General features: G+C 39.2%; 1 protein-coding gene and 1 long non-coding RNA gene across 4 annotated transcripts in view; one reads left to right on the top strand and one right to left on the bottom strand.

Annotated features, from left to right (window-relative positions):
• Positions 1-13,873, top strand: part of KLHDC3 (kelch domain containing 3) — a 54,676-nt gene that overhangs the window by 11,899 nt on the left and 28,904 nt on the right. For 2 of the 3 annotated variants that reach the window (XM_081188743.1, XM_081188742.1), the window contains exons 2-4: positions 7,716-7,969; positions 10,976-11,152; positions 12,887-13,002. In XM_081188743.1, the coding sequence (XP_081044869.1) occupies positions 7,816-7,969; positions 10,976-11,152; positions 12,887-13,002 (447 nt within the window). In that variant the 5' untranslated portion in view covers positions 7,716-7,815. Of the gene's footprint in view, positions 1-1,332; positions 1,357-7,715; positions 7,970-10,975; positions 11,153-12,886; positions 13,003-13,873 lie in introns of those variants that run through there. The other variant, XM_081188744.1, reaches the window with a different exon arrangement.
• Positions 5,410-13,873, bottom strand: part of LOC308584288 — a 162,007-nt gene continuing 153,543 nt past the window's right edge. Inside the window, exon 3 of the long non-coding RNA XR_014006743.1 lies at positions 5,410-5,621. This is a non-coding gene — a long non-coding RNA (uncharacterized lncRNA). The remainder of the gene's footprint in view (positions 5,622-13,873) is intronic.

The following is a 13,873-nucleotide window of genomic DNA, read 5'->3' as shown; positions in this document are numbered from 1 at the left end:
CTAAATGTGATACAACTGAATTAAAGTTGTTGGAAACAAAGAAACCAACGAGGCAGAGGACTGTTGGAAAAAGATTACTAAGTAACCAGATTCCCTCTAGGTTGAATTCTGAGACATTACAATGGCTGTGGATGGAAAGTTACTAGCTGAGATAGAAAGAATGTTCTATCTTGTGGGAATTTTACAAGAGCAGAGTCTGACTATGAACAAACAACTCATGACCTTGACCTCTGGAATAAGCAGCTCTGCTGAATGTACTGAGGACTTGAATGAGAAAGAATCCACAGCTGAATTGGAAGAGATATCTCAAGAATTGAAGACTAAACAAGGAAAGGAGAAAGTACAGATGGAAAGTACCAACCAGAAGGCTACATTAGTGGAGTATAAGCAAGAAGACCTTTGGATCACATGGATTACAAATCTGCGAAAGATGCGAAAGATGAAGGAGGAGGCCCCTGGAGTACTTGGAATACAGGAACTTAAAATAAGGAAGAAACATGACTGGGGCCTCCACTTTGAAGATGAAAGGTCTGTGGAGCTTTTGCAGCAGTGGATTTTAAGTATTCTTGTGGGAAGAAAACTTGGTTTGAATGGGACAGAACTCCTTCGAGATTTGCTGACCAACATAAAGGACTACCAACAAGACCGGCGGAGAGGGACTGAAAGAGATTTGAAGGCCTTGGATGTGAGGAATCCAGGCTAAGAACTGTTATTATGGACATGTATTTGGGAAGGGACGGAAACCGGGGATGGGAGGGAGGGGGAAAACAGAACTTTAAAATCACTTATGACTTTTGGGTTTAGTTAACATGATTTTTATTTAATACAAATTGGGAAATCGATGGAAGGGAACTTGAGTCCAACTTAGGAAAGAATCTAAATTGTTTTTTAAAAAATGCTATATTAAGATGGTAAAGAGGAGAAATAATAACTTGCTGACATAATTATGGAAATTGGGATGCATGAAGGGGGGTGGGGGGAAGTCAAGGAACAAGGTTAGGAAAGTAAGATTTTTGAAATTATGCATGTTTTTGTCTTTGTCTTTTCTGTGTGTGTTATGTCTTTATAAAATGTGAAAAACCAATAAAAATTTTTATAAAAAAAATGAAACAATTGAAATTTCAAAAAAATAATAATCAAGGACAACCACATGTATAACATACTGTATTGCAGCAATCAAGTCTGGATGTTAATCTGGAAATTTTGAAATTCTATAGTGTTTGCTTATCTCTGATGTCAGAATGGCAGTACAGCATAACGGAAGGAGGCCAAGGAAAAGAGAGAGAGAGAAAATCCAAGGTTCCAAGGCACCTGCGGGTGCTCAGCTGAGGAGGAGGATGAGCACTTGACTGGCAGGTGCTGCTTGAGATGGGAAGCTAGATTAAATTCATGAGGTGGAAAGAGGTTGGGACTGGGTAGACTTGGTGTGGGTGGTGTGTAAATGTAGCTTGCTGTAGAGGTTGGTTCCTTTTATTTTAGGGTGGACTGTATCTTATTAAGTCAGCTTACATAAGTGATCAGATGTATGACCTTTTCTATGTCAGTCTTTTCACAGCTGGTATTCCTACTAATGGGTATGGACAGTATCCCTTTCTTGTGGCATGTCACTTCAGTCTTGCTGAAAAGGAGGTACTGAATCAGAAAGGATTAAAACACCTGCAGTGTGTTGTCAAACATAAGGAAATCTGTTGCTCCTTGGCCAATAGCAAAGAGAAAATGAGGTTGAGGGGCTTACAAGGGTAGCAGGTTCAGTAGTTACAGCTGAGGCTACATGACAGTAGCTCAGCTGTCGCCCCGACCCCTATATGATATGTGTAAAGGTTTTGCTAGAAATAACTTGGGTTTTGCTCTGGCAGTTCAGTAGTTTAACAGTGCAATATCCTTTCTGCAGTTGTTACCCCCTCACTTTCACTGCAATTTCCATTTCCATTAAAAATGGGAAATGGCTCACTACTTGAGACATGGAATGAGCTTGACTAGTACATTCAGCCTTGGGAAAATCTGTTTTCAGCAAGCCCTTCTTAGGCTTGTGGTTGCTCCGCATTTTTCTGGCATGCCATACCTTACCCTGTTATTATGCTATTGATAGGAAACTTCTATTGTGTTTTACTTTGAGAAACTAACCATGAAGTGGCTTCACATCTGTGGACACATTCTACTACTTTGTATGTCTCATTTGTCTTCTGGGTGCTATTCCATGGTGGTGGTTCTTGTCCCTTATGTACTATTCTGTCTCCCAAAAGTGAATAAGGGCAAACTAGATTCTAGAAGTTTGCTTTTGCAGCAATTAATTTGACTGTGTACAGTCCATATTGCCCTTGTTTAAACTTTAAGATGCTGGATCACTCTTTGAGAGACTGACTGCTCTGAGATTTTTGCTGTACATGGACAAAATTATTGTTCTTTCACATTTGAGAACATGTGGCGGCATACCAGTGACTTTCAGAAGGCATCCTCAATCTGAAAACAGTGACATGAGAATGATCCCTGGGTTTCCGACTGTTTCTCAAGTTGTGTGTCCTGGAGATCTTAGAAATTCGCAAGTTTCTTGTCTTATTCTAGCAGCAGCATGAGTAACTCAGTCTCCCTAGCAATTAGGCAAGTGTCAGCATTGCTGCTCCTCATTATGAAAGGCCACTAACCATGCCTGTGTTGACACTGGCTTTCATTTCCTGCTGTCTTGGAATGAATAGCCAATGGAGTGCATAAATGTCAGGAGTGAGAAAAGTTGCTGGATTGTTATTCTGCTGGATGTAACAGTGAGTTGGGATGTGCCTGAAATAGAACAGTCTATATGGCCGGCCTCAAGCTGACTGGATCTATTTTTAAGTGCTACTAAACCACGTAGCTGGAAACACAGCTTTTCAGGTTACATATTCTCAAGGACTGAGACAACAGCATGGTAGGGACACGTCCTTTGCGTGCACTTGAGAAATAGTGGGTGCAAGATTGCTTTGGTGTTTGGGGGAAGAGAGTGTGTGAAGATGAATGAAGATTTTGTTTGCTTCTTGCTGGGCTCATTTGTTCTGGAACATAAAAGAGATTTTGACCCATATATTTCTTAAAATTTAAAACTGCTTTACTTATAGAGCTAACTTTTGTCTGTTTCTTTTAGGACTGGTGTTTCTGCTCTTTTTGGAGCTATACCTTAGTACATAATCTTCCTCTGTTTACCTTGCCTCAGTTGCCCTCTCCCTTTCTCCCTCTTAGTAGATTTTTCATTGTAAGCTCTTTGGGACAAGGATTTGTCTTCTTATACTTTCTAGTATACCATATGTATGAGTTTGGGGCAGGGTTTGGTGGTGGTGTGTTCCTTTCCTGGTTGTAGATTTCTGACGCATCCATTCACTGGTCAAGACTGCTTTTAAAATATTGAAAACATGTGTACAGTGCTACCTTTATCATTTTATCATTTTTATTTTTTTTTGCTGAAGGCACAAAAGCAATAATTTATATTAACACTATTTGTATCATTCTTAGTACAGTACAAACTGATATATTACATTTGGCCACAATTGTTTATTGTTTCTATAGTCAACAAAACTATCTGACTGATATCATATTTTTGTCTTTTCATGTAAATCTGAGATAATGGGTTAGTTTGGCCATAGTAGCAAATTCCTGAAGTTTCTCCACACTTTCTTTACTGGATAGTGTGTTAACTGATCCCATGTCTTACCAAAAATATGATTGGTGTGGCTAACATGAAAGAAACAAATTTGTTAAATTCTGATGCCCCCAGCTTTCTGCATAATTCAGGTTTTTTACCTGGATGGAGAGGAATTTTATCATCTAACATCTTTTTAATAATATTTTAAATTTTATTCTAGCAGTTTTTTTGACATATCACATTTCCACCACATATGGGGGTGGGAATCACCTCTCTTGTTTTTTGCATTTCTAACATATGATAGGATAATTTTTGTTAATATTTGTATCTGGGCTAAAGTGATATGCCACATACTCATCTTAAAAGAGTTTTCCCTTGAATATAAGCAGATTTTTAACCAATTTAAAATATTGAATAAAATGAATACTAGGTTCGAGGTTGTGCCATCACTTGCATTCGGTTCCTTTGTCTTCTGGCTGAGATTCAAGATGCTGACTTCAGTTTAATCTAAATGGATAGGTTCCTACTTACCCAGGAGCAGGAGTGGGGAACCTATGACCCTCCAGATCTTGCTGGACTATTGGGAGGAATTCAGTGTCATGCTAAAGTGATTGTTTTATAAGGGAAGCATTTGGGATTGACAGACAGAACAGTCCCCCCTCTCCTCTCCCCAGACACTCTTCCAAGTGTTCTCCCTACCTCCTTGAGCCAATTTTGGGGGGCATGTTGGGGGGAAGTTCTGCTGCACAAGAAGAAGTTCTTTTGCAGGCCTTCTATTGAAGGGATTCATTAGCTGAATCCCACCCATTATTATTTTCATTTATTACCTGTCCTATACCCTAAGGTCCCTGGGCAGATTACAACAATTTAAAATGTAGTTTTAAACAGTTTACCGCAACTCTCATAACCCCTGACTAGTGACCATTCTGGCTGGTGCTGCTGAGAGTTGGAAAATATCTGGAGAGCCACATAATACCCTTCACTGCCTTAGGTTTCCTTCTGTCCTACCTCCAGTTGCAGTCAGTCACAATCACTTAACCTATCAGAAAGTAACCTCTTAACAATAACAGCATTGCTCCAAATCATGCTATCAAGTCTACAGGGAGCATTCCTAAGTACCAGAAAAAATATATAAGGTAGTCACACTCACACTCATTTCACAGTAATTGTTTAGAAGGTACCTGAATGCTTTGCCCCATGATTTTCTTTCTAGGTGGGCTACAGACTTACTTAAAAAAGAAAAAAGAAAAGTCCGTCTTTGATCCCTGGCCACAGCCACATACACCTTAAAATTTAACATGTACCTAAAACTTTGGGGGTAATTCTTTATCAGTACCTCTCCCTACCTGCAGAAATCCCGAATTGCATTTCTTAATTGCATTCATGTTAAAAGATGTGCATGTGATGTGCTCAGTGCTTGAAAGACAACTATGATGGATGCATATGTAGAATTTTTCCATGAAGGAGCTCCCCCACTAAGGCCCCAATTACTTGTTTAGGAAGCTGAACTATTCTTCATTTTCCTCTATAGTGAAGCTTATAAAATGCATATGGAAAATAGATGTTATCATTATTTAGAAATGGTTTTTGTATGCACCTAGGATAGACTAGCTTTTCCTCTTAGGATTCTGATCTTATATAGCCATTGTTGTGTTCCTAACTTTATACATTCAGCCAATATTTTTCTCTCTTGAAATAAAAATATATATATAAATATATATATAGGCACCTTCATCCCTCATACTTTTTTCTTTTCTGTTACATTTTGTCAGTGTTCTTAACATATATACCATAAAAAGGTAAAGGTAAAGGACCCCTGACAGTTAAGTCCAGTCGCAAACGACTGGGGTTGCTGCGCTCATCTCGCTTTACTGGCCGAGTGAGCCAACATTTGTCCGCAGACAGTTTTCCTGGGTCATGTGGCCAGCATGACTAAGCCACTTCTGGCGAAACCAGAGCAGCACACGGAAATGCTGTTTACCTTCCCGCCGGAGCGGTACCTATTTATCTACTTGCACTTTGACGTGCTTTCGAACGGCTAGGTTGGCAGGAGCAGGGACCAAGCAACAGGAGCTCACCCCGTCGCTGGGATTCAAACCACCAACCTTCCATTCGGCAAGCCCAAGGCTCAGTGGTTTAGACCACAGCGCCACCCGTGTCCCATATAATATATATAACATAAAATCATAGAATCACATGTTGGATCTCTGCCTCTTTCTTAACCATGTTACCTTCTTTCATCATGCATTTTATACTAGAATTTTCACCTCTTTTAAGAATTTATATATTTTAGTACACCAGACAAAGGGAAAGTTTTCAAGTGTTAACATCTGGTCTGTGTGTTTGGGGTGGAATACTACTCTAAACTATATTTGGCTGACGCTAATTGATTTCAATTTTTTTGGAAAATTGATTTCAGTTGCTTTATTGGCCTTCATTGCAAGCCCTCTGCTTAAAGAAAACATTTCATTTTCCTATGGATATTTCCAGTTGACTGGACTGGTGCTGAGTTTGTTGCCACAGACAGGAGATGAACAGTTAAACAAGTAGAGAATATTCTGTTCCTTGGTTTTAAAACTCCTACATAGTTCAAACACCTCGTGAGAAAAGCTCTCTCTAAGTACTCTAAGATTCCAACTTCACGAAGTCTTTTGACAAGGTTTCAAGAACTCCCACTACAGTCATCACACAGCAGAAGACAGGTCTTGATTTTCCTTCTATTTTGGACACATAGCTGGAGAGACGTGTGTGGGTTTAAATCTCTAACCACTGATTTTCTCCAAGGGATTGACTTTTGAAAATGCTTCTTGAATAAGCAGCCTGCTTTTTTCTTGCTTGTGTGTGATGAAAAGCCAGACACAAAGCTCTAAATCATTAAAGAGGATCTTTACCCTTCAAGTAAAACTATATATATATTGCCTGGACTCCTATTACATAAGAGCCTTGCTGGATCGGATCAAAGGCACATCTAGTCTACCATTCTTTTCTCACAGTGACCAACCCAATACTTCTGGGAAGTCCTCAAGCAAGACGTGTATGCAACAGCAGTCTCCCCATTTGTGCTTACTGGTATTCAATGGCATACCGCCTCCAATACTGGAAGTAGCACACAACCATCATAACTTGTAGCTTTTGTTAACTATATCCTCCATGAATTTTTCTAACCCCATTTTAAAGCCGTCCAAGTGCTGGTCATCACTACATCTTGTGGTAGCCTATTTCATAGTTTAACTATGTGCTGTATGAAACTGCACTTTCTTTTGTCTGTTTTGAATCTTTCAATTTCATTGGATGATGCCAGGTTCTAGAACTCTCTTTGGTTAGGAATTAAATAAGTGGGGTACAGCAGGGTTCTGTCCTGGGCCCAGTGCTTTTCAACATCTTTATAAATTACTTGTATGAAGAAATAGAGGGGATGTTCATCAAACCTGTAACTGTTACCAAATTGGGAGAAGATAGAAGATAGAATCAGGATTCAATATTACTTTTACAGATTGGAGAACTGGGCCAAAACTAGCAAAATTTCAATATGGACAAATGTAAGGTTCTATATTTGGGAATAATCAGATGCACAAATATAAGATGGGGCATTGTAGTGACTTGACTGGGAACTGCCCCACATAGAGAAAAAAGACTTGAATTGTAAATTCATTTGTTGCGATCAATTTGCCATGAACATTCTCTTTGTCTTCTGTTAGAACAAATAATTGCTGTACAACCTGATGGGAACATCTTTTCTCTTTACCATTACTGTTGTTGAGTATGCAGTCTGTGAAATGATGACTAGAGGGAAATTCTTATTCTTGCTGCCCTCCTGAACTGCTGAGACATAGTTAACACTCCTGTTTTGCCATTTTTTGAATGATTACATATTTCACCTTTTCTGATTCAATAAATACTATTCCCTATCTTAGATACGTAGCAGGCTAACAAGAAAAAACTAATTGCTTTCTCCCACCCAAGAGGAACAATGTAATGTGATATTCAAAGAGGCAGTTAAAACCGTGTCTAGTGGGAAAGCTGTTCCATAGAGGAAGACTCATTCATTTTACAGTGGGCATAATCAGTTGCATTTGAAGATTTGTAAATTTGTTGTCTTTTTCAGAGCTCTGTGGCTACATACCAACATGGTTGGTAGCCCTGTTGGCATGAAACTCTGATGCCCCAACCCCCTTCTTGGAGGGACTGAGCACTTGCAAAAGGGAATGTTACGGTGGACAGTGCATTTAGAAGGTGGGCCCCGGAGAGTAAACCACGCTGCTGTGGCTGTTGGACACAAAGTCTACTCTTTTGGCGGTTACTGTTCTGGGGAAGACTATGAGACACTGCGACAGATCGACGTTCATGTATTCAATGCAGGTAAAATGAGTGTGGCTGCAAAGGACCTGAACAAGTAGCACTTTCATATGATTGAATGGTTATGTTTTTAGAATGTTGTGAAAGCATGTTTTCCAGATTTTGAGATCTTTAAATCCAAGGTCCACATGCTGTTGCAAACAAACCCAGCTGCCTTACTTATTCGGTAGTGGTAGTTAGCTGTTAAACATAGATGAGGTCACTGAGAATTTAAAAAGTATCAAAAGCGGGAATTGTCCGTAAGGAGCATTTCACACAACATGAACATTATATTTATTTGTTGTTTATCATTTATATATCAATATTCATTATAAAAAATAACAGAGCCATGAACAAGAGGTTAAAACTTAGAATTACAATACATTAAAGTATAAGATTGCAATAATAATATACAGCAGTAAACAAATCAATGCATATATTTTTATATTAAAAAATGCATGTATGCATCTTGCTGAAATTTCACCTCTTTGGGAGCTACTTGCTGTCTAGGAAAAGTATTGTGTATGAAGTGACCTTTAGTATATCATCAGAACAAGTTTGGGGAACAAATGTTGGAGCAAAGCTTCATTGTAGGAAGTGCTGAGGGAGGAAAAACTCCCTGATTTATGATTTCCCTTTCCAAGATACTTTGATAACCTTTAGGTTGCCTTGGAGAAGGAATAATCCTTAAAAATGAGTCATTGGTTGGGAAATGATTTGCTGCTGTGGAAAGAAATGGAATATTATTTACTTGTTTAAGCCAGAAGTTATACTGTATTAAAAATCAAACATATTTGCAGAAAATCAAAGGGGTTATAAAAACCATCAATTGTGTGTCCTAGGAAAAAAGAGTTTCACACATTTGCAGCCGAAAAAGCAAAGGCGATTACTTTTTAAATTAGATTTATTTTTCTGATGGCTAAGAAAACTTCAATTATTTTATTTTTTTTTCTTGCTAGATCAACATCCCTTTCCAAAAACAAGCTATCCAAGTATTCATTGCTTTGTTTTCTTTATACAGTGAACACTGGAATAAGTGGTAGAGCTTCAATAACACTATAAATATGGCATCTTAAATTGTAAGGGCTTTCCCTATAACTACCATTCTGAACTGGAGTACATATCTGCTGAAATTACAAGATGGTCAAAATTTCCCTTATTGATTATAAAATCTATATATAGCTTTCATAACTGAAAACATTTTTGATCATATACGGTAATTCATGGAGCAACCATCACCATATTTTAGTTTTCAGTGCTGTGTGACATGAATGCATCTTTCACTCTGTTATTAAATTGATTTTTTTTTTACTTCTGTTACCATGTGAAAATAATACAGCAATCTGACACTAGCCAGTTGATAAATAATGTATGGTAAGCATCAAGTAGAAATGACCGAAATGCAGCCTGTTCATAATTCAGGTTAGGAAAACAAGCTTGTGTTCTACTCTGATGCAACAGGTTGGTTCACCCAGATGTCACACTTACAACTGACCAACCCCAAGCTCTTTGGGGAAGGTGCAAAAGCCTGTTAATGATCCACTTGATGATGCATGGAGAAGCCTCATCAGTTAGTGGCAAACTTCGGTGCTTAAACAGGAATGGCACAGTATGACCTAGATGCTGCTGAGCTATATAAATACCTGATTTTATTAACCTTAATTGGAAGGTGTGTTTTTTTTTAAATACAGTTTTATTTGTTTAAACTGGGGAATCACTTGGCAGCAGTAGTACACTATGGCATGGAGTTTTATGGAGCTAATTACAGATTTTCATTGTCATATGTGTAATATGCAGATTCCAGTGGAGAGTCAGAAGAGGGGAAGCAAACAGGAGTCTGGTAGGGCAGAGTAAGTTTCAACAGGACAGAGTAGTAGATTCAGTTATGAGAGACCCAAGCTCAAATACTCAGCAATGAAGCACATTAGCCTTCAGCAATTGTCTTAGCCCAATGTTCCGAAGAACATTGTTGTGAAAATAGACAATAGAATTGTACATTAGTTGATTACTGCTGTTTTTAAATGATTAATAAGAGTTGAATATTTTTACTTTTTCTAGTGTGTGCTGTCTTACATATTCTAATCTGCCATTCAGCTATCCATTTCCCTAATTTAAGCTTTTACACTGTGTGCTTTTAACAATGTTTAACCATTACCCTAAATGGGCCTTCAAAGCACTTAATTTTCTCTGCTTTGTACTCGCGTGTGTTAATTCTTTTAGAACTCTAAAATATATGTCTTTTTCTAATGGAGCAATGGTTGAAAATACTATTTTCATCAGGTATGCTTTATCTGGCACCAGCATCTATATAGTGTAACACATTTGCAACAGATTGTTCAAAGTGTTGGTGCTGACCTTTAAAGCCCCAAAACAGCCTCAGTCCAGTAGACTCCCATTGTTCTGCCCGGACACTGAGGTCTAACGCCGAGGGCCTTCTGGCAGTTCCCTCGCTGCGAGAAGCCTAGTTACAGGGAACCAGGCAAAGGGCCTTCTCAGCAATGGCGCCCGCCCTGTGGAACGCCCTCCCATCAAATGTCAAAGGGAAAAACAACTACCAGACTTTTAGAAGACATCTGAAGGCAGCCCTGTTTAGGGAAGCTTTTAATATCTAAGGACTATTGTATTTTAATATTTTGTTGGAAGCTGCCCAGAATGGCTTGGGAAACCCAGCCAGATGGGTGGGGTATAAGTAATAAATTATTATTGTTATTATTATTACTAGGTGAACATTTTTCACATTCTCTTAGTGGTATAACCCTTTTAGCATCTTTTCATTGTTCTCTCTTCCCTTTTTATTTTCCCTGAGTAAAGTAATGTTTTGCAATCTTAACGCGCGCGCACACACAGGCACACACACGAGAGAGAGAGAGAGAGAGAGAGAGAGTACTGCATGACAGCATTGGATTTCCTCCAACAATTATGACTTGTTAATCCAAGCAATTGAATTGTTTGTCAGTTAGTATCTGTGCATAGCAGCCTGATGCATAAGAGCAAGCCAGTCAAGTAACACTGTGGGCTTTTTCCTTTTAGTCTCTCTGCGCTGGACCAAACTACCACCAGTGTGGACAAACAGCAGGGACCATGTGAGGGAGGTTCCATACATGAGATATGGACACTCTGCAGTGCTTATTGAGGACACCATCTACATTTGGGGAGGCCGCAATGACACTGAGGGAGCCTGCAATGTCCTATACGCCTTTGACGTCAGTAAGTGTTGTTGCTGCTCCCCATATCCCTGGCTGTCACATGCTGCTGAAAGTGTATATTCTAAAAAGTTGCAGTTTGTCCCCAGCAGGTGTGAAAGTACTTAATCTTGTTGATTATAACATCTATAGAGACGTGGTTAATGTTTTCAAAGAACATGGGAATTGTACAGTCTTCAGTCTTCATGACTGGTGCTTTATGGAAATTATGCTCTCACTACTGTGGGCAGCGCACAATGCAGGGAGACTTCATACAGTAGCAGGAAAAGGGTATGTTGCATCAAGGGAAGGTGTTGGCATATTTTTATTTCATTTATTAACTACTTCCTATGAAGCATTTTGAAGTGAATTTTCAATACAATAGAAGCCATATGCAAAACAATTGCATATATAAAACCAGCTAAAACAGTTGCATGTGTAAGTTGCAGATCAGTTCAGATACTGATCAGAACTCTTCACATAAAAGGTTTGTTGAAAGAGGAAAGTGTTCAACAGGAAAGAAGGAAACTAGTCAGAAGGAAATAATGAGAGAACCAATATCTTACAAACTCTCCATGCAACGAGAGATGGGCTATCGGTTCTTGGGCTGTCTTTCCAGGTCTAGCTAATTCTCTTAACAAATTTGCTTTCTCGGTATCTTGGAGTTCATTCTAGGGAGCAAAACTAGATATCCATAGAATTCCGTTGTACATAGGGGCATCACACAGCTGCCAAACTGATTTTGGTTTGAGGAGTGGTGGGAAAAGCTGCAAGGGACTGTTGCTGTCCAGAGTCCTAGGCAGCCTTGGATGCTCTTGCTTGTGCAATTTCCTACCATCCCTGGAAAGCAAGTCTACTAATCCTTCCCCTCTCATGGGAAAAGGTGGAAACCCTCTTGCATGAGTCACTTCAGGCTAGACAAAGCCCTGAAGCTATTCTGCAAGGCATTGTCCTTTGTTGGCTTGCAAATGCTATCTGTATTAGATGTCACAGCCTGCTCCAGTCTCTAGTTTCATATGTAGCTCTTGGCCGAGGTCTCTAGGGGTAGCACATGACTGGCTTTAGAAATCCAAGCATGGCACACATCCCACTAGGAGCAAGGCTCACTTTCCCTTTGTGCTAATAATCTCCACAGAGTTTACATTGACCTTGTGTTGGAATGGAATACTTATCCAGTTAATCTAGGTGGGTGGCTGTGGATGGAAGCCAGGTTGTGAGAGATTCTTGGGTGCTAGAGGATTATGAACAGGCCGCTCTATTCTGCTTCCTGGAATAAGCACTGAAGCTGACTGCCAACTGTGGTTAGGCAATCTCTTGCTTCTCCGAGGATTATCTGTGCTTCTTTTTATGGACTTCTGAGACAGGTGCTTGCTTTAACTTTACAGATAACCAGGCAGCCTTGCATTAAAAATATTTTTCAGGTACTGAAAAATACTCTCCTACAGTTTAATTGCTTCCCAAAATACTGCAACTGTTTCTTACTTTGTAATACACAGTAGGATAATAGTGAAATTTCACAGGAATGTGAGTGGTGGCTTTACATAGTTTTTCAGGAACTACAAGATAGCTTCTAGGGAGGCAGCTGCTGTTCCACTGTCCTGTGTGGAAGAGAAGTGGTTCCTTCCTTAAAAGGAGAGAAATGTGTTTGTTTAGGATTTTTCTCCAAGGGCCATGCCCTTTTTCATTAATTCCTGAACGTGACATTCTGTGTCTGCTGGTAATGGCTCATCTCTCTGGTTTTTTGTTTTTAACGTATTAGGCACGCACAAATGGTTCACACCAAAAGTTTCTGGAATGGTTCCGGGAGCAAGAGATGGACATTCGGCTTGCGTCTTGGGAAAGAGCATGTATATCTTTGGGGGATATGAACAACTGGTAAGTTATCCTATGATCTCTGCTATTTGTGTTCAGGTCTGCATGAGAAATGGTGCTTCCAAATCAAGTTATTCAAAGAGAATTCTGAGTGGTCCCTCTGCTCCCACTTCACTTTTTCCCCTCTTTCTTTCCTTTACCAACAATTATATTTAAAGACATTTGTGAATTAAGTTAAAGATCACTGAAATGTTCTCTATTGTAACCCCATACTGTCACATCCTGATAATAATGCCAAACTTTCATTGTAGCTGATGAACTCCAAGCATGAGGCCATGTCCTGTGCATATTTATTCAGTAGGATTTACTCCCAAGGGTATTAGACTGTAGCCTTAGTCTACACCTAGGTTTAAAGGGCTAGATGTATTTAGAGTCAAAGTCTGCTTGCTGCTTATGCATCTCTGTGCTCCTTGCCTCTTAGAGAGCAAGCTGCTGTACTGTTGATTGGTAAGTAAAAAGCAAAACTCAATTTAGACTATTGACTTTTCAGGCATTATTGCCTTTGTTGTCAAGCCACTACATTTGTATTTTCCTCCTCTTTCTTTTTATGACAGGTTGCAGTTCTGAATGCTGTCCTGGGTTATTAATATGAAGGGCTGTAAACAAATATCTTAGATCAAATTGTCAAACCTCTTAAAAGTTGGATTGCATCAGAAGGATGAATAGATGCTCATTTATGAATAGATGTTAATTTGTTCTGTGAACCGCCCTGAGACCTCTGGGTATAGGGGGTGTAGAAACTCAATAATAATAATAATGGTATGCACAGAAACAGTCCAAAGGGAGTCTAGTTCAAGTCCTTGACCTATTGGATGACTAAAAATTTCAAACTTTCTAAGAGATATGTTATGTTTCTAAGAGATATGTATGGAAG

The sequence above is a fragment of the Podarcis bocagei genome (assembly GCF_964188305.1).
Source record: "Podarcis bocagei genome assembly, chromosome: 3".
NCBI lineage: Eukaryota > Metazoa > Chordata > Lepidosauria > Squamata > Lacertidae > Podarcis > Podarcis bocagei.
The sequence above is the reverse complement of the archived record's forward strand: the minus strand, read 5'-3'. Positions and strand labels throughout refer to the sequence as shown.